At 35.0% G+C, this 20,805-nt stretch overlaps 1 protein-coding gene across 1 annotated transcript in view; it reads left to right on the top strand.

Moving 5' to 3' along the window:
• LOC121370580 (cilia- and flagella-associated protein 251-like) overlaps positions 1–15,764 on the top strand; it is a 34,037-nt gene extending 18,273 nt beyond the window's left edge. Inside the window, exons 4-7 of the mRNA XM_041495897.1 lie at positions 3,067–3,093; positions 4,410–5,666; positions 13,482–13,529; positions 15,489–15,764. Of these exons, the coding sequence (XP_041351831.1) occupies positions 3,067–3,093; positions 4,410–5,666; positions 13,482–13,490 (1,293 nt within the window). The 3' untranslated portion in view covers positions 13,491–13,529; positions 15,489–15,764. The remainder of the gene's footprint in view (positions 1–3,066; positions 3,094–4,409; positions 5,667–13,481; positions 13,530–15,488) is intronic.
• Positions 15,765–20,805: the final 5,041 nt, after the last annotated feature.

The raw sequence follows: 20,805 nt of genomic DNA, 5'->3' as shown, positions 1-20,805 counted from the left end.
GATGCAAATTTCAAAGATCTTATTTTATTTTCGCGGCTTCTACAGCCAACATCCCTCGAGAATTGTTGTTGACTACATACCCATATGAAGTAAGCGTTTATGCTGCTGTTCAGCCAGTTCAATCTGGATGTGTATTGTTTTCAAGATGGCTGCCATTTATTAATATGGCAGACAAATGTCATATTATTTTGTACCTTTTATTGGTAATAACCATCACATTTAGAATATCGTTTGGTTTATAATTATGCAACATGTAAATTGGATATGGGTTTAGGTAGTACTAAACCAAATAACATCCGGCTGGGTCAAAGTCTGAGGTGCACCTGACTTTTAATAGAGCAGTTAATACCACAAGGCCTGCCATTGGTGATAAATGTGACAGTGTTTGTGATAAAATGTTGGTTCATCTGGTCAGTAATTTAATTTGAACTAGTGTCAGTGTACTAACTACCATTGTGCTTAAAACATGTGATGGGGTTTACTTCATTCAGTGAAGTAGTTTTTGAAAATCTTAGGCTTAGTTTTAGCCACTGGTTTATATAATTAATCTCAGCTGAAGAGACAAATTTTCTTGTTACTTTTACTAGAATTCCTGTTAGCTTATCTCAACATATATTTGTTTCATATACATACTAAACGTCTGTGGCAGTCGTTATCTCAAGGCTTAATAATTACCTTGAACATAGAAATAAGTTATTTCATGATGTCTCCATCAATAAATTGAAAACAATTGTAGCATTTTTAATTTAGAATTTGAGCAATTTGAAACATTCGGATAATTACTAATTCTTCATAATTTAATACTGTCAAACAAGTGCCTAACTGATACATTTTTTCAAACAGTTTATGGTTTATATAAACTGTTTTATTTCACCATATATGTAAACATGTTTTAAAATGTGATCTTGCCATATATTTGCACCATTATATACACATTGTTAATGATTCAAGGGATAAATATGGATAATAGTTTGAAAACATGAAAAACAGTTTAAAATTATATCCAGTTTACAGAATTGTATAAATATAAATGAAAATATAAACTAAATGTGACAGTTATTGCCAGTGTGTGTGTGTGTGTCTGTGTGTCTGTGTGTGTCTGTGTGTGTGTGTCTGTGTGTGTGTGTGTCTGTGTGTGTGTGCGTCTGTGTGTGTGTGTCTGTGTGTGTGTCTGTGTGTGTGTGTGTGTGTCTGTGTGTCTGTGTCTGTGTGTGTACGTCTGTGTGTGTGTGTGTCTGTGTGTGTGTGTCTGTGTGTGTGTGTCTGTGTGTGTGTCTGTGTGTGTCTGTGTGTGTGTGTACGTGTGTGTGTGTGTCTGTGTGTGTGTGAGTGTTTCTCTGTGTGTGTGTGTGTCTGTGTGTGTGTCTGTGTGTGTGTGTATGTGTGTGTGTCTACGTGCGTGTGTGTGTGTGTGTGTGTGTGTGTGAGTGTGTGTGTGTGTGTAAAAGTGTAAAATAAAATGATATTTGGTAGGCATATTAATAAATGGTGGCCATCTTGAAACAAAAAAATCATATCCATATTCAACTTGCTGAACAGCTTACTTCATATACATGTTTTAACAACAATTCTTATGGTTGTAGAAGTCGAGAAAGTTAAAACATATTGTTGAAATTTGCATCTAAGCCACACACACACACACACACACACACACACATGTAGACACGTACACAGACACACGTACACAGACACACGTACACAAACACCACACACATGTACACATACACACACATCACACACACATACACCACACACACACGTACACATACACACATACACACACACATACACACACAACACACACACCACACACACATGTACACACACACACACACACACACATACATATACACACACACATAACACACCACACGCATACACACAAATACACATACATACCCACATAACACATACACACACACACCACACACACAGAAACACACACAGACACACACACACACACATCCACACACACATCCACACACACATACACATACACACACACATACACACAGACACACACATATACACACACACTCACTATGCTGTCACCTGTTGTTGCTGCCAGCATATGAAAAACATATCTTAAAATCAAATCTAGTTTACACACCCCATAAATATAAACCGAACCATGTACTATGTGACAGTTACTATGTGTATATAAAACACATCAATGACATATATTATTAACAATTCCTGAATGATACCGTATTGGTCATAGAAGCCTAGAAGTAGAAAATCAAATCAAATTGTTGATATTTGCACCTAAGCCACCCAACCCCCTTATTAGCAAATAGGCTGTCACCTATTGTTGCTGCCACAAGACAACTCTACATCAGGGCAAGGAATGGTCCAGAGGTCTTTGAGAATCTTTGACACATCACAGATGTCTCACTGAAGTAAATCAGTCTCACCTGGGTGATAGGATGGAAATAGAATTTACATAATGAAAACTAATTCTATTCACATGGCTTGAAATTCATTTTGTGGAGTCAGTGAAAAGCAATCTTTGCTTGTCAAATTTTACATTGGAAGCATTTTTCAAACAACAATAAGGAAAACTTGAAACAAACACAGAAAATGCTTATAATTTGTGTCATCTGAATATTTTTAGCATACTGTTAAAACAAAGGTAGAAAGGAAAAGCTGTTTGTAAATCTGGTCTCCATTTTTCGAAACCATCTTAGAGCTAAGATTGCCTTATGTACATAAGGTAGTTATGCACTTGAGGTGATTTTAGCACTGAGATCGCTTTGTAAAATGTAGCCCAGATTATCAGAATTCGAGGCATATAATATCGTGTATTTTTGGTGACATTTGCTATCAAGCCTTGATTCACAGAAAATCTTAACTTGCTGTAATTATCAAATTATGACTTTAATGAATTGGATACATTATGAATAATGGAAAACACAAATGCTGAAAATGTCGACAGTGATCTTACCAGTTATTCTCTGTCTACATTACAGGGCAACAAACACTTTATTTTTTACTACGTGCACTGACAGTCAGTATGGTTTTATTATTTTAAATAAATAATGTTCTATGATACTGTTGCTTTAACAGGAGGAAGAAGCCGAAAAACAAGACGAGGTACATCTGCTTTTCTTGTTGTGTGCAAACCTTCCCAACTAAAACCTCCCTACACCCATTGAAACCAATTTATGGTGTACTTATTACTACATGTATTTATTTCAGTCAGTTAAAAAGTAAAAGTAAGCCAGCATTGTTTAACACTAACAAATGTTTTGATTACTTGAGACAAGATTCATGATCTTTCAGAATCGTTATAGAGGTAAGGCCTTGAAACCGTGTGTTTCTGAGAACACTACCTAAAACAAATAGTCAACCCTAATTTATCATTTGGATGCATTTATGAGTTTATGGTAGGTGAGACATCATTTTCATAAGCCGAAGTACCATTCCATATAGTACAGTTTACTACAAGTATACCGAAGGGTATCTTGGCTTGCAAAGATGGTGTGACAATTAATTCTGCGGAATTCATATTCTTATAAATGGGAACTACACGTATATGTATTTACTGTGTGCAACATTGTGATACCATATGCACATTACTTTCAGTAGTGGCGTTTTCTTTAAGACTATATCCAATAGCCAATGATGTGCTCTAGTGGTGTCATCAAACAAAACAAACTTTTAACTACTGACAATGTGTCATTTTTCATATTGACTGATGTTAGACATTGTAACATATACATGTATGATTGCTTCAGAAGTTAAACTTTATTATGGCTTCAGTAAGATTTTATATTTCTATGAAATTTAAAAAATATATTGTATTTAATAATATACTGATGAAAAGAAATAAGACATCACATAGAGTGAAACTCCTCTAAACCGGACACCCTAGGGACCAAGAAAAAGTCTGGTTTTAAAAGGTGTCCGGTTTAGAGAGGTTCTCTTCTGCATAGATATTTTAAAAAGGGGCACATGAAAAACCTCTGGTTTTGAGAGAATTCCGGTTTACAGAGGGTCCAATTTTGAGAGGTTACGCTGTAAATGGTAACCACAAATAATGACTGCAACAAAAAAACAAAACAAAAAAACACCAATCAATAGTGTCAGAAGTGGACCGTTCTACTTGCAGTCAGTTCGATAATTCCATGTGTTCCCTTATTTTTTCCCATCAGTATAACAAGCAATAATCTGGCGGAAAAGATGTTACTTAGCAATATGGAGTTGCCAAAATTTTGTTTCAACTTTCAGTAAATTCAGTATATTATAATTATAAAATAATAGATCCCACTCAAATAATTGTAGCAGTTGCTGTAAGGAAATAAACTGAATTGTTAATATTCATTATTTTTCAAGACTTGCATTAAAAATGTATTAAACTATTTTAACTGTTATTTTGAGTCGTACTCTAATTTTTGTAACTTTGTCAGACTAAAGATGAAGCCAAAGAAAAAGAAATATCTGAAGAAAAGGAGGTGAAAGAGGATGACAATGAAGAAAGTGTAGATGGAGAATTAAAAACAGAAAAGGAAGAAGATGAAAACAAAGAAGGCGAAGAAGTTAATAAAAAGGATTCAGCATCTGAAGAAACTAAAGAAAAAGACGTAGTGAAGGAAGAGAGTCCAGCTGAAAGAAAACGGAGAGAGAGAGAAGAAGAAAGAAAGGCTGCCATGGAAGCAGAAGAAGATGGAGACTGGCTTTCAAATGTGGCAGAAGAAAAAGAGGAAAAACCAGAGAAAGAAGAAGTTAAAGAAGAAAGTGCTGCTGAGCGGAAAAGAAGAGAAAGAGAAGAAGAGAGGAAAGCTGCATTGGAGGCTGATGAGGGTGGAGACTGGCTTGCTGGAGTGGAAGAGAAAGAAGAAGAGAAAGAAGAAGAGAAGGGGGAACCTCAAAAAGAAGAAGTTAAAGAGGAAAGTGCTGCTGAGAGGAAAAGAAGAGAAAGAGAAGAAGAGAGGAAAGCTGCATTGGAGGCTGATGAGGGTGGAGACTGGCTTGCTGGAGTGGAAGAGAAAGAAGAAGAGAAAGAAGAAGAGAAGGGGGAACCTAAAAAAGAAGAAGTTAAAGAGGAAAGTGCTGCTGAGAGGAAAAGAAGAGAAAGAGAAGAAGAGAGGAAAGCTGCATTGGAGGCTGATGAGGGTGGAGACTGGCTTGCTGGAGTGGAAGAGAAAGAAGAAGAGAAGGGGGAACCTCAAAAAGAAGAAGTTAAAGAAGAAAGTGCTGCTGAGAGGAAAAGAAGAGAAAGAGAAGAAGAGAGGAAAGCTGCATTGGAGGCTGATGAGGGTGGAGACTGGCTTGCTGGAGTGGAAGAGAAAGAAGAAAAGAAAGAAGAAGAGAAGGGGGAACCTCAGAAAGAAGAAGTTAAGGAAGAAAGTGCTGCTGAGAGGAAAATAAGAGAAAGAGAAGAAGAGAGGAAAGCTGCATTGGAAGCTGATGAGGGTGGAGACTGGCTTGCTGGAGTGGAAGAGAAAGAAGAAGAGAAAGAAGAAGAGAAGGGGGAACCTCAGAAAGAAGCAGTTAAGGAAGAAAGTGCTGCTGAGAGGAAAAGAAGAGAAAGAGAAGAAGAGAGGAAAGCTGCATTGGAAGCTGATGAGGGTGGAGACTGGCTTGCTGGAGTGGAAGAGAAAGAAAAGAAAACAGATGAAGCAGTTAAAACTGAAGATGACAAGGAAGTCATAGAGGAAGATAAGGTAAAAGAAGATGAAAGTGATAAGAAAAGCGAAGATGTTGATAAGAATGAGGAATTGGTCAAAGAGAAAAGTCCTGCAGAAAAGATAGAAAAACTTGATGAACGAACAGATGCAGGAGAAATAACTAATGCTAAAATAAACACAGAATCAAACAAAGATGAAAATGAAGGAAAAGAATTAACAACAGATGATAAGAAGGATGGAAATGTAAACAAAGTAGAGGAGGAAGAGACCCCTGCTGAAACAGTGCAAGACAAAAAAGAGAAAACAGTGGAACAAGAAGAGCAGAAGAAAGATGCTGTTGCAGCAGAGGAAGAATTAAAAGATGCCAAAAAGGATGAAGAAGAGACAAAGGAAGAAGACAAAGAAGAAACACCGGCTCAAAGGAGACGCAGAGAACGGCGAGAGGCTCAAGAAGCTGAAGAAGCCGAAACAAAAGCCAAAGAAGCACATGATGATGAAGAAAGCAGCTCCCATCGGAGAAGAAGATCACAAGATGAGACAGAATCCAGCGAGTCAAAACCAGAGGAAGATTCTATTGAAGCTCGTCGACGTAGGCGCAGGGAGGAACGAGCTAAGCAGGAAGAACAGCCCGAGGAGGATGACCGAGAAGCAAGGAGGAGACGTAGAAGAGAAGAGAGGGAAAAAGAAGAGGCTGCTAGTTCTGCAGTGGATGATCGAGAGGCACGCAGAAGGCGTCGTAGGGGTCTTGAGGACTAGGTAATTTATGCATGAAGTGACCACCACCAGAAGCGGAAATCTGTGTGAACAAACTAATTGTCTAAGGATTAACAAAATTTACTGTTGATGACCATTACCACTAACAACATGCATGAACATTTTCAATTATGCTGTTGGATTCAAAGACATCACTTTGTGGTTGAATGCAATTTTGAACTAATCTTGCAAATTCAGTTCTAAGTGATGTGTATGAAATATTTGAAAAAACTACAGTTATCACCAGTTCATCATATTATTACTGAAAATTATGTGGATTGTGAACATTTGTCTAGAATTACCCATTTCTATATAATGGTCTGCATAGTAGAGAATATGGTGTTTTAACACGGAATAACAGCTGTTTGCATACTCTACATTCTTACCTTCTACATTTCTGTTCTTGCATCTGCTTTCGTTCTTCATTTCTTCTTCTTTCTGCTGGACTTGAACTCTTGTTTTATTTTCTAAATCTTTTCTACTTACCGAGTGTTAGTTTAAGTTTGAATAAATCAGAAAAATCAGGTGACAAAAAAAACCTGAAGGGCCAACAGTGAGTAAGCATGGTGTGTTGATTTGATAGTTCATTCCTTTTAGCATGCATGACTGGTGTTCCAGTTTTCAAACATATATAGTTGCAATGGAGTGATGTGAATACTACCTTTTTCTTTAAACATGTTTTGCTTTAATGAAACATGTGTTATTTTTTAAAACAAGTGAAAAATTACTGCTTTAAGTAAACTCATCCAAATTAATTGAGGGTCAGTAGACTTAATTAATTTTGATGAGTGCATTGTATATATAGAATCGCTTTGTTGAAGTCGTTGAATTAAAAACGTTATTTTTAAGATCACAAAGACCATTGATATACAATGATAATAATGTGCATGTACATGTAATACACTTGTCACTACTAATTATTTTATTTTTAAATACCACTATAATTGAAGACAGTTGGTGGATATGGCAAATACTTGGTTATCATAAACTGATTGTGTATATTTACAAATTATTTTACAAACAAGACAGTGTAATGTCATACATGAAACTTTTGTTATTGTGGAGTATCCATTCCTCTGTGTCCGGCCTCGGTGGCGGTGTGGTTAGGCCATCGGTCAATAGGTAGGTACTGGGTTCAGATCCCAGTCGAGGCATGGGATTTTTAATCCAGATACCGACTCCAAACCCTGAGTGAGTGCTCCGCAAGACTCATTGGGTAGGTGTAAACCACTTGCACCGACCAGTGATCCATAACTGGTTCAACAAAGGCCATGGTTTGTGCTATCCTGCCTTTGGGAAGCGCAAATAAAAGATCCCTTGCTGCTAATCGGAAAGAGTAGCCCATGAAGTGGCGACAGCGGGTTTCCTCTCAAAATCTGTGTGGTCCTTAACCATATGTCTGATGCCATATAACCATAAATAAAATGTGTTGAGTGCATAGTTAAATAAAACATTTCTTTCTTTCTTTCCATTCCTCTGAAGGATCTGTTAATATGGAGCGTATCAAACTGTCTGTCTGTCCAACTGTCTCACAGTTAGTCTTCCAGATGGTTTTTTCACAATACTTTGATATACTGAGCTTAAATTTTGTGTATAGCTTTATCGTGTACTGTTATAGATGAAGTATGACTTCTATGGCGATTTATCCATTTTTGACAGTTATGGCACTTGAACTAAGGAGATATGAAAATTAGTTTTCCTGACTTTTTTGCAATGCCTCAAGATATCGAGATGAAATTTTGTCTATAGTTTTATCATGTTCTGTTACAGATCAGATTTGACTTCTGTGGAATTTTACCCATTTTTCACGGTTATGGCCCTTGAATTTAGGAGATGTAAAAATTTGTTGGGCACGATAGGGGACATGTATTGCTTTAGCAGTACTCTCAGAATGCTTGTTACTTTTGATGCCAAAACTGCATTAGGTATACAAATTTTGCTTGTTTTTCATGATTGATATCAGACCTGTCAACCCTCCCGGATTCCGCGGGAGTCTCCCGGTATTTGATCAAATCTCCTTTAGCCTGTGCGGGAGACAGTTTCTCCTTTTAAATAACATTTTTGTAAGCATAAAAAAAATATCGATCCTCTTTTGTCAAAATAACATAAGGGAAGTAACTCTACCTTTTTTTTCTCATTCGGAAAATGTCGACTACTTTCGTTTTCTGAGAATGTAACAGGCCGAATTGTCCCGACTGTTTAACCTTTGCCGAAGTGAGAATTGTGGGATAGCCTATTTATAGTGTTAAAAAAGCACATGGAGTTTATAAAATGACGTGTTATTATAATGTTTGTTGTCATCGTAATGGCTACGAAGCGTGTTGCCGCTAATTCAGTGTTGCATAAAAACAAACAAAAAACTATCCAATTTAGTTCTAAGGACACCTCTGAATTGTAAAATGTCTTCCCACTGGAATACATAATGCAACTATGACGAATCTGAACTGCCAGACTCCGAGTTGACAGCGATACACGACGATGCATGTTAAAATCACATGTCACAGCAAGACAACGAAAAGACCAATTAGCTGTATAAACATACTTGTGTCAGTTAATTTTGTATGTTTGTGCAGTAAAATGTTGGTTATAAGGGTACTCTTCAAGAAATTATTTTTGTACAATTAAAAAATGTTGTGTTTGACATTGACATAAAGTTACTCACGGAAATGGGTATAATTCCGGTATATTTCACACGATGTCCGTAATGAGGATTTACTTACGATTAATGAAAATACAATATTTATTGCATCATTATAATGATTTTAAATAAGTACCACGCCACCGTTCCTCATTATAGTAAAAACTGAATATTAATTTATATAAATTTGTCTTTGGTACATGTACTTAGGTACACTAACCACAAATGATAATGTAACGCAACCTGTAAGGCTGTAAGTGTAATACCGTAAATGTACTAATTAAATTTTTTATTTCTTGTTCATGTTCTTAACATTTTTGGATAAAATATTATTATTTTTTTAAATATGTATTAAATCATAATAATATTTAAACTTTTTTTCTTTTAATGCCAAGATCTAAGGTTAAGAAGTATATATGACATTATATAGTATTCATATAACTTATTGTAATAATGTTTTTTTTAAATCTTGCGATTTTGGGTTAAATTGTGTGAATTTAAAAAATCTCCTGCTTTTTGACAAAATCTCCTGCTTTTTCAACACACATCTCCTGCTTTCTCTTGACTAAAGGTTGACAGGTCTGTGATATATGTAGGAAACATTTTTTGTTAAAAGAAATTGTGTATCTTGACAAGATAGTATCATGAGATATGTTTACCTGATAATATTTTTTTATGGCTGACTTGTTTGGAATGCACTGATACTGTGAATTGTTTTGTTTTACTAAGATAAGTGTTTGAAGAAGGTTTTACATATTAATCATTTAGCAAATAGAGATTGTCCCAAAGCTATTAATACAGATTTAATTTATCAAAATGCATGAAATTAACCTATCTTGCACAGTTGTATTTAGTATTTGGTGTTACAATCCAAAACATATTTTACATTATGCATTTTGTAATTATATTAATTTAGCAAAATCTAACTGTTAGTACAAGTATTAGATAACCAGCCTCGATGGTGTTGATGTTAAGCCATGGGACATAAGTCTGGTAGGTACTGGGTTCGGAGCCCGGTACTGGCTACCACCCAGAGCGAGTTTTAACGACTCGGTGAGTAGGTGTAAGACCACTACACCCTCTTCTTGCTCACTAACCACTAATCACTAACCTACTGTCCTGGACAGACAGACAGCAGATAGCTGAGGTGTGTGCCCAGGACAGCGGGCTTGAACATTAATTGGATATAAGCACAAAAATAACTTGAAATGAAATGAGGATTAGATAGACTTAACTGGATGTAATGACCTAGTTTCACTATAACATAATGACCTAGTTTCACTATATCATAATGACCTAGTTTGACCAGAAAGTAATGAATTCACTAAAGATTGGAACTATCAGTCTCAGTATATCCATGGTAATGAGTATTCCATGTCTGTTATAGTTAACCCATACCTGGCTTCTAAATTTCTCACTGATAACCAATTAATTAAAATTGTACAGTTAGCCTAAAATTGATAGTTGGGAGCTCTTGCTTCCGATATAATGGATCATATTGAGATCAGTCCTATTTGGTGGACTACCATAATTTCATAATAATAGATCATATTAAGATCAATCCTATTTGGTGGACTACCATAATTTCATAATAATAAATCATATTAAGATCAATCCTGTTTGGTGGACTACCATAATTTCATAATGATGGATCATATTGAGATCAGTCCTATTTGGTGGACTACCATAATTTCATAATAATGGATCATATTAAGATCAATCATATTTGGTAGACTACCATAATTTGCACCTAAAACAAATACCCCTGTGGGCTAGCTATAAAAAATGTTTGTTCCCGACAAACTACATAACAAAATGAAATCAGCTACTAAATAATGGTATGTCAATATGTATTTTAAGATTACCAGTATTTGAACGATAATTTAATGGGAAATTACAATAAAAACCTCTCATTAGCAATCAGCTTACACAGTACAGATATGCAAATATGCAGAGATTCAAGATGGGTAAAATAAATTGAGATTTGTAAAAATAATCTATGTTGGTACCATATGATTGAAATGATTTTAGTATATTTGGAATCTTTGCCTGGTTGTCCCAGTGTGTAAGTTGCATTGTACATGGCATTGTTTGTATCACAGTTATGTGGTTTAAAAAAAACACAAAACAAAAACCAACAACAACAAAAACAAAAACAAAAACACCACCATAGTCATACGGACTCCCATATTTGTAGGGGGGAGGGGGGCAGGCTGGCTTTAACCTGAATTAAATGAAAATATTTATTCATATTAGCATTACTACCAAACAGTTATATAGGGTTGCAAATGAATCACTACATATTTTTACATGGATTACAGCTAATTTTGAGGGTAGAATGGTTGAAATACATGTTAAAAATATCTCAGGTTACCACATTTTATCATAATATCTGTATCAGTTTTGCCCAAATTTGAGGTTTTTGCTCCAGCACTAGTGTGTCAGTTGCCCTCCCCCTGTATTTTATGGACCCCACCAAAACAAACTCAATTGTTAGCATATTATTGCAGAAGTAAGCTCTTTAAATTGTTTCAGATATGTTTTTGAGACCCTTGCGATATTTGTTCCAGGCACTGTTCTAGACAGGGAAATGGCACTTTTCATTGGTAACAGTTAGCTCAGATCACTGAATTGTATGTTAGCTACAGTGAGAATTCATATTTGCCGTCACATTTTGAACAAAATCGGACAATAGATGTGAAGACACCGACTTGTCACTTAATTATCAGCACTTTGTCGGTCCCTTGTTTTACTTCAGCATGAGACTAGACATCAACGCATGTTTTGCCATTTACAGTTAATTAGTCAAACGTTATTTAGTTTTCAATTAGATTCATTTCAGTAATTGAAGCGTCTAGTCCATGCCTCTAATATGTATGTATTGTAGAAGCTGAAGACAGTGTCTTGATGTGACTATTGCAAAGTGTGTGTATTGTTTTCTATGTAGTGATTATTGAGAATTGCATATATTAGACTAACTGCATTGTAATGTTTTGTGTGATGTACAGATTTGTTAAGAATTGCATATATACTTACTGCATAGTAATGTTTTTTGTGACTTAAAATTTGTTGAGAATTGCATACATGCATATCCTTACTGCATATTTCTGGGTGTTTTGTGACTTAAGATTTGTTGAGAATTGCGTATATATTTAGTGCAGTTTTCTTTTGTGTGACTTACAGATAGATTTGTTAAGAATTGTGTAATATACTTACTGTATAGTTCTGTTTTGTACAGCATACATGTAGTTGTTTTGTGTGAATTACAAATAGATTTCTTGAGGATTTTATATATACTTATTGCATAGGTTCTTACTGTTTTGTGTGAATTAAATAGATTTCTAGAGAATTTCATATATTCTTGCTGTTCAGTTTTAGTTTGTGTGAATTACAAATAGATTTGTTGAGGATTTCACATATATGTACTGTTTACATATACTGATAGATCTTACTGTTACGTTTCAATTACAAATACATTTATTGAGTATTGAATCTTGAGAACACATTTTCTGTTGAAGCAAATCAAAAACAGCTTAGAACCTAGTGTTGCTCTTATATTAATGTTGTGTATTGATTTAAAATTTCATTGTTTGCTTATTAATCTTGTATATTTGAGCCCAGTTCTATGTTTACTGGACTAATTACTTGTGTAATGTTTACAGTATACTACTAGTGCGAGTACATTAATGCAGTCATGATGTATAAAATAACTTATATAATTTGTTTTAGTCTTTAGTCAAAAGAGAACTGATGAATTGCCTTGTAACTATAACAAATAATGGTAAAACTCACATAGAAACACATTATTATGTTTTAAACCCGTACCAACTGGCACAACATTTTATTACAAAATATTTCTATGTAAATAAAATGCTTCTTTACAAATTACCATCAAATTGCAAAGTTTAAATTTCCTTTTTTGATATAGGCATTGAAGGCAGCAGATGGAACAGCCAATGTAAAGCAATGCACATGCAATTCTGCCTTTAGTTTCAGTGTATAGCATTGTCAATTGCCAGTAACAATTCAGGTGAAATTGGATACCTTGACTGTTCCAACACTTTGTCTTCACTCCTGTGTTAATACAATTAGATGGTAATGTGTTTAAAAAAAAAAAAAAAAAATATATATATATATATATATATTTACATAGAATTGTTTTAAATTAAAAAATAAAAGTTATGCCAGTTGGTACTGGTTTAAAACTTAATAATGTGTTTATACCATTTAATATATGAGTTTTAACATTATTAATTATAGAGTTACAAGTCATTTTATCAGTTCCTTTTGACACAAACTAACTATACATATAATGCTCACATCTGTGGTATACTCATACATGTACATTTATTTTTAAACAAACGTCTCACAGTAACTGTTCTTTGTTTAAAGTGTAATCATGCTTAGACCACTAATACACATGTATGAGATGTAACACTGACCTGTTTGTGTATTTTTAGAGCAGCTGAATAACTGGGTCAAGCCAAGACTGTTTTCCATTTGTAGATGTAAGTAGCTATCAGCTGGAGCCATATTTGTCAGTTCTAATCATCTTAACTAATTTTTATGGAATAGGTGATGGATAAGGTGAAAATAATTAGAGAGAGAACAGTCTGCATATGAGTAAATAGTAAAGTAGTAAATAATACGTGACTGTGTCTGTGAAAAAGAGTATATACAGGCATGATGTCATTATTAGAATACATTGATGTCTTGTGTCAAGTGTCAATCAGACCTGTCAACCCTCCTGGATTCAGCAGGAATCTCCTGTTATTTGATGAAATCCCCTATACATCCTGTGCAGGAGCCAATTTCTCCTGTTAAATGGCATTTTTGTAGGCATAAAAAAAATCAATCCCCTTTTGCCAAAATAACATAATGGTATGACGGATCTGAAGTGCCAGACTCTGGCCCAGAGTTGACAGCAATATACACGATGCATGTTAAAATCACATGTCACAGCAAGACAAAGAAAATACCAATTAGCTATATAAACATACTTGTGTCAGTTAATTTAGTATGTTTGTGCAATAAAATGTTGGTAACAAGGGTACACTTCAATAGATTTTTTTTTTAAATTAATAAATGTTGTGTTTGATATAAAGTTATCCACGGAAATGGGTATAATTCCGGTATATTTCACACAATGTCCGTAATGAGGTTTTACTTATGATTAATGGAAATACAATGTTTATTGCATCATTATAATGATTTTAAATAAGTACCACACCACTGTTCCTCATTATAGTAAAAACTGAATATTAATTTATAAGATTTATATAAATTTGTACACAAACCACAAACCACAAATGATGACGTAACATAACCTGTAAGTGTAATGCCATAAATGTACTAATTTTATTTTTATTTTTTCTTGTTAATGTTCTTAACATTTTTGGATAAAAAATATTTTACAATTTTTTTTTTTATTAAATCATAATAATATTTAAACTTTAAAAAGAAATATATTATACACACATTTTTTTTTTTTTTTTTTTTATTATTATTATTTATTTTTTTAAAGCCAAGATCTAAGGTTAAAAAGTATATATGACATTATGTAGTGTTCATATAACTTATTGTAATAATGTTTACAACAACCTTGCGATTTTGGGTTAAATTGTGTGAAGTTAAAAAATCTCCTGTTTTGTGACAAAATCTCCTGCATTTTCAACACACTCCTCCTGCTTTCTCTTGACTAAAGGTTGACAGGTCTGCAGTGTCAATGTGGACGAGTTTGGGAACTTGATAGTTGGAAATCTTATCAATATATTAGCATTTGATATATTTAAAAACCCCACAAAAAAACCCCCATGTTTCTGTTGTGATCTATTTATTATAATGATGAAATGATATGTTTCACTATATTTTAAATTACTCAAAACCTCTTTGCACACTGATTTAAAAATGGAGACAACTCGTCATTATTACATATTTAATTTACCAGTCATCATATTTATCTTTTAGTCAAAATATGTGAACATCATACTCTTTTGATCACTGGCTATCAAAAGTAAACAAACAAAGAGACAAACAAAACAAAAACATTTGCCGTATTTCCTTATCAGTACACTTTTTTTTGCAGACATGGTCACATATAATGGAGAACATGACAGCAATACAATTCTGTTGCCCTTGATATGCTACACACAGAAGCCAAATTGAGACCGTACCAATCAAATTATTATGAGATGTAGCAGATATGACAGGGAATAAATATAATTAGCTTACTTCATTCCTTTTCATTGATTTGTAGCAAATGTTTTATTATAAATCAAAAAAATATTTTTGTGCTAGAAAAATTACATGTAGATACTGTGAAGTGTTTGAGATCTCTAAATGACTTCCTAACATGGGACTCCGATAATCCAGCAATTCAAAATCATACTAATTATTCTTTAAAAAATCCTGGGAAAAGGCCTGTAAGAAAGAAATACATGGGTACATGCTATTTTGTGTCGTTTTAGGTCTATTCCAAGCTGTTGCTGCTGCATGACCAAAGGAGTAACTATCAACAAGAGAAATAGAGGAAGTGTATTATCCTGCCTGCTGTAGTGTTAATAATGCGACCATAGACAAATATGTGATACATCATGTACAAATTATTGTTATGGACTCAGTCCAGTGGCTTAGCCAGGGAAGGGATGGAGGCCATTCCCCTCCCCCCCCCCCCCCCCCCCCCCATTGAACGTTTAAAAAAAAAAACCCTACTAAATGTTATAAAATCATACATGCATACAACCTCGACATACATACAATATATAGATATTCATACATCAATACATACTAGCCAGCCAGGTCTGCCCACTGTTTCGTGCATGTAAGCGGGATCGACCGCGTAGATTGTAGGCCCCATGCATATGGTTGAGTTAAAAGAGCTTCCTTTTTATGGAAGCTTCGATAGCTCAGAGCGTATCGTGGTTAGTCTTGCAATTTGTGGGCGAATCGGTGCCACAGGTTCGAGTCCCAGCAACGGCATGGGACAATTTGTGAGGCCAGAAAGGATTTAATTATCCCCTGCGCCAGAGCGTTAACATCTATGTATGTAATAGTCAATCTCGACATACATACAATATATAGATATTCATACATCAATACATACTAGCCAGTGCCAGGTCTGCCCACTGTTTCGTGCACGTATGCGGGATCAACCGCGTAGATTGTAGGCCCCATGCATATGGTTGAGTTAAAAGAGCTTCCTTTTTATGGAAGCTTCGATAGCTCAGAGCGTATCGTGGTTAGTCTTGCAATTTGCGGGCGAATCGGTGCCTCAGGTTCGAGTCCCAGCAACGGCATGGGACAATTTGTGAGGCCAGAAAGGATTTAATTATCCCCTGCGCCAGAGCGTTAACATCTATGTATGTAATAGTCAACCTCGACATACATACAGTATATAGATATTCATACATCAATACATATATAGTGTGGGTTGCCGCCACCCCCTTCCCCCACCCCACCCCACCCACAATAAAATCTTGGCTACAGTTTGTTAGTCCACAATTGGTTCTGACTCGGAAAAAAATAATATATATATCCTGTTCTCTGATAGTATGTGAAATTTTTATATTATAAAAATCTGGACTTAATACAGTGAGAAGTGGCATAGGAATATAATATGTATGTAAATTATATGTGTGTGGATTCTTCTGAATGTACATGTTAAACAGGCTGTCCTCCGTTCACTGCTGGTCTTAAGATCTTTCCAGTAGTTCAATTGTGACTACAAACACTACTATGATGATTGAAAACATATTGAATGTACAGACTCAAGTATTCTAAACTACAAAATATATAATACTCAGGGCTAGCTCTGGGTGAGCAAAATATTTCACCAAATTGTCTATTAAACTTAAAAAATTGCAGTAATCGACAGTTATTTTCTAAAAAAAATGTCAATTATTATATGAAATTATTTTGCCAAATTAAAATAAAATTTGCTAACTGCTTTCAAAATTTGCAAATGGCGAATTTGGTGAGTGCCACAGCTAGCCCTGATACTGTATGTAATTTTAGTCATTGAAATAGCAGTGGAAAATCGTAGCAATGACTGCAAACTCCTGACAGTCTCTTTATGTTTTATTCACAGTTAACTTCAGCAATCTCCATTTTTGTATTAATGTAAAGACTTAACAAACTAAGTATGTTGTTGTAATAAGACTGGAAAAAGATAAAACATAGTTATCTGGATAATAAACATTTCTGTATTTCGGCATGTTCTATAATACATTTTGATCATCAAGTCTGATTTTCTTTGAAAACTGAAAAAAAAAAAAAAATCTGAATTTGAAAATGAACTTTGTTTTATTACAAGGGTAAATTTACATTCGGTTTACCTATTTTGCCAGTTGAATTATGGAAATACGTACAAATCTGGATTGTTCTTTTTAGTTTTAGTGTTTGATTAACCAAACATTTAAAAATGATATCTGTTAATAAGCAGATACAATTTAAGTTTTTTAGAATGGTCAATTTCGTGCAGCCATTCGATAAGAGTTCCTTGGTTGTAACTATTTTATCTAAGCCAGCTGTAAAATTGTAATAAAGTATTACAGTTATTTAAATTGTTTCTTCTTATTCAGACCTTGAATTCAAGTGTCGTACACCAATATACATGTATCCCTTTTCATAAATATATTGGTCCTATCTGGTGCCTCAGATATCAGAAATTGTCTTTTAGTTAGACATTAAAAATGCATCCTTCAATACCTGAAATGTGTTCTGGTTATCTATAGCACACATCGTGGATTTAATTTTATTGCCATTTTCCCCGATGTGGATTTGGCTATAGTTTCTTTTATGATTACTATGATATTTCATTAAGTGATAAATATTTGTGGCCTTAGTTGAAAATTGGTTGCCACAGGAAGCTACAGGTTAATGCATGAAAAAAGAGAATGAAGATCATGTTCATGGTTTTTTCCCCCTGAATCCTCCCCAAGTCTGTGCACCATGAAGAGGCAGTCGCATAAATGGAATTGATACCCTTGACACAAATGAAGATTACTGCCTTTATTTTAAAGGTAGGGTCAACTCAAACAAGAGCCTTATGTGTTGAAAGATGCATACATAAAGACCACCAACACATACTGACACTTTAGCAAATAAAAAACACGTAATTTTAGAGTTGATAAAAAAACATGATTATTCCTGCTAACTGGGGGCGGCCATTTTTTTTATTTTTTTTGTGATGTCTGGTGGGATAGCTTGGGGCAGTGTAAACAAAAGCAGTAATTTTCGACAAGGCGCTTCTCATTGATCAACCTGACTTGTTAAACAGTGTAAATAACGTAATAATATAATAAACAATTTAACTAAATATATTTCAAGTTGCATTAACGGAACAAAATGGGGTTATAGTATTTTTCTCTGTTAAATAATCCAAAGGAAAAATGTACACTATTAGGCCTATTGATATGCTACGTTGGAGCAAAAACGACAACCCACGATACCCAAGTCGTAATTTTCTTTTCTTTGGGACTATGTAATTGGTCAGTTCTGTGGTTTTAGATGGAAAAGTCTACTTAATCAATAGTTTTACATAATTATTTACAGTAATAAACCATGTCCATTACCATTTTAGGGGTGACAGGTAATATTCCACAATGCTGGTATGTATTTTTGGGTCTAGACAGCGTCAATTAATTGGCTCATCTGGTTACCAATCAAATACACACCTGCCAATCAAGAATCACAGGTAGAAGCAACTAACGGCATAGACCAATTAACTAAGAAAACACTCCGTGAGTCCGTGTATCATTTCAGTACGTAGGTTAATGCATGGGCAAAACATTGTTAATTATTTTGACTTGTGTAGCCACTTTGACAATGGTATTTTATTTTGTATTGAAAAATAATATATATATAGTGCTGGATATACTTATTGCTGGCTTACTGGGATGTGTATTATTACAGAACATTGCAATGTATGACTATTTATCATCCCGCAAAAACCAGGTAGATTGTGTTTCTCTAATTCTAAGGCTCATTCCTGACGTTACGCATTAAGTATTACCAGCTCGCCAGAGGGCGTACTCACTGAGATGGTGCAAAATGGCTTCCCCCTGTTATATATAATAGCTGTCACATTTAACTGTTTTATTAATTAACTATACGATTATACTTGTTGATATTAAGCAATAATGTGCATTATATATCGTTGAATATGCATACCAGGCCAAATGCCTTAATTGTCCCTTCCTTTAAGATATCCGCTTTATTCTGCGAAGGTTAACGTGGAGAATGCTGTGAGGCTCTGAGTGGCAGTAACCAGTTATTTTATTTATACTATAATCCTAAAGGAATAGTTTGAAAATCATTCTTTATTCCATACCGGCGTCGTGGCAGGCCATCGGTCTACAGGCTGGTAGGTACTGGGTTCGGATCCCAGTCGAGGCATGGGATTTTTAATCCAGATACCGACTCCAAACCCTGAGTGAATGCTCCGCAAGGCTCAATGGGTAGGTGTAAACCACTTGCAATGACCAGTGATCCATAACTGGTTAAACAAAGGCCATGGTTTGTGCTATCCTGCCTGTGGCCGGTGTTTAGGGACACCTGGCGTCACATTAACAAATCGTCCATATCAAGCGGGTACACATATGGAATAATTTGGAAATGACAAGTTTAACATCCCAATACATTCCTGAGTTGAGAGCAATCCAAAGAAAAGAGGAAGGAAATGTTTTATTTAACGACGCACTCAACACGTTTATATGGTTAAGGACCACACAGATATTAAGAGAGGAAACCTGCTGTCGCCACTTCATGGACTACTCTTTCGATTAGCAGTAAGTGATTTTTTATATGTACCACCCCATAGACAGGATAGCGCATACCACGGCCTTTGATGTACCAGTCGTGGTGCACTGGCTGAAGCGAGAAATAGCCCAACGGGGATCGATCCCAAACCGACTGCGCATCAAGCGAGAGCTTTACCACTGGGCAATTTAATTAAAATTAGCTCCACTGGTTAATTACTATTACCTGTGGATCTAACAGCACCCCGTTGGAGCTCATGTCCAGCTGAACTTTTATTTGACCAATCAAAACCTTACTTGCAAAATCATGCCAGTGATTTGAAAAATTCGGGATTATACCGAGGGTATACGAAATGATTCGGGTGAATTACGAAGTATGCCAGAAACTAATTTCAATATAAAATTTCAAGACGAAAAATACACCGTGATAGTATAGCTATAAAATCTGTTTATACTAGTATACAATCCACAGTTTGTTACTGCAATTTTTGCCCTGTTTTTTTAATGTTGAAATAGACCAACAAGTTCGCCTATTGCATAAATAGTCTTGCTCGATATTTTTCAGAATGTGTATGCTCCCGAATAACGCTATAAAAGGCGAAGTGTAATTGGTCGATATTTAAATTATTTATAAATGAAATGTCACCTGGACATGGGAGTCCAAGCAATGCTGTTAGATTTACTGGTAGACCAGTAGAACTAATTTTAATCAGATTGATCACTGGGCTACGACTCGCCCCTAAGGCAAATCAGTGGAAGAACTATACACAACCGATTAGGTGATCACAAAGTATGACCATGACCGTACATCAATACATTGTTCTGTTGCATCGTCACCGATGGCGCATCAAGCATTGTGTAGAACACACTTCTGGTTCAGAAGGCAGAAAAGGATCACTGTACTTTTAACAGATAAATAGTACATCTATGTAAAAGACAATATATACTTTTTTTAATTTTAAAAATAGAAGTCTCACTGAAATATTAATGAGAGAAATGTTTTATTTAACGACGCACTCGACACATT

Source organism: Gigantopelta aegis, chromosome 4, assembly GCF_016097555.1.
Source record: "Gigantopelta aegis isolate Gae_Host chromosome 4, Gae_host_genome, whole genome shotgun sequence".
Taxonomy (NCBI): Eukaryota; Metazoa; Mollusca; class Gastropoda; order Neomphalida; family Peltospiridae; genus Gigantopelta; species Gigantopelta aegis.
Note: the sequence above shows the minus strand (reverse complement) of the source record. Positions and strands in the feature narration are given on the sequence as shown.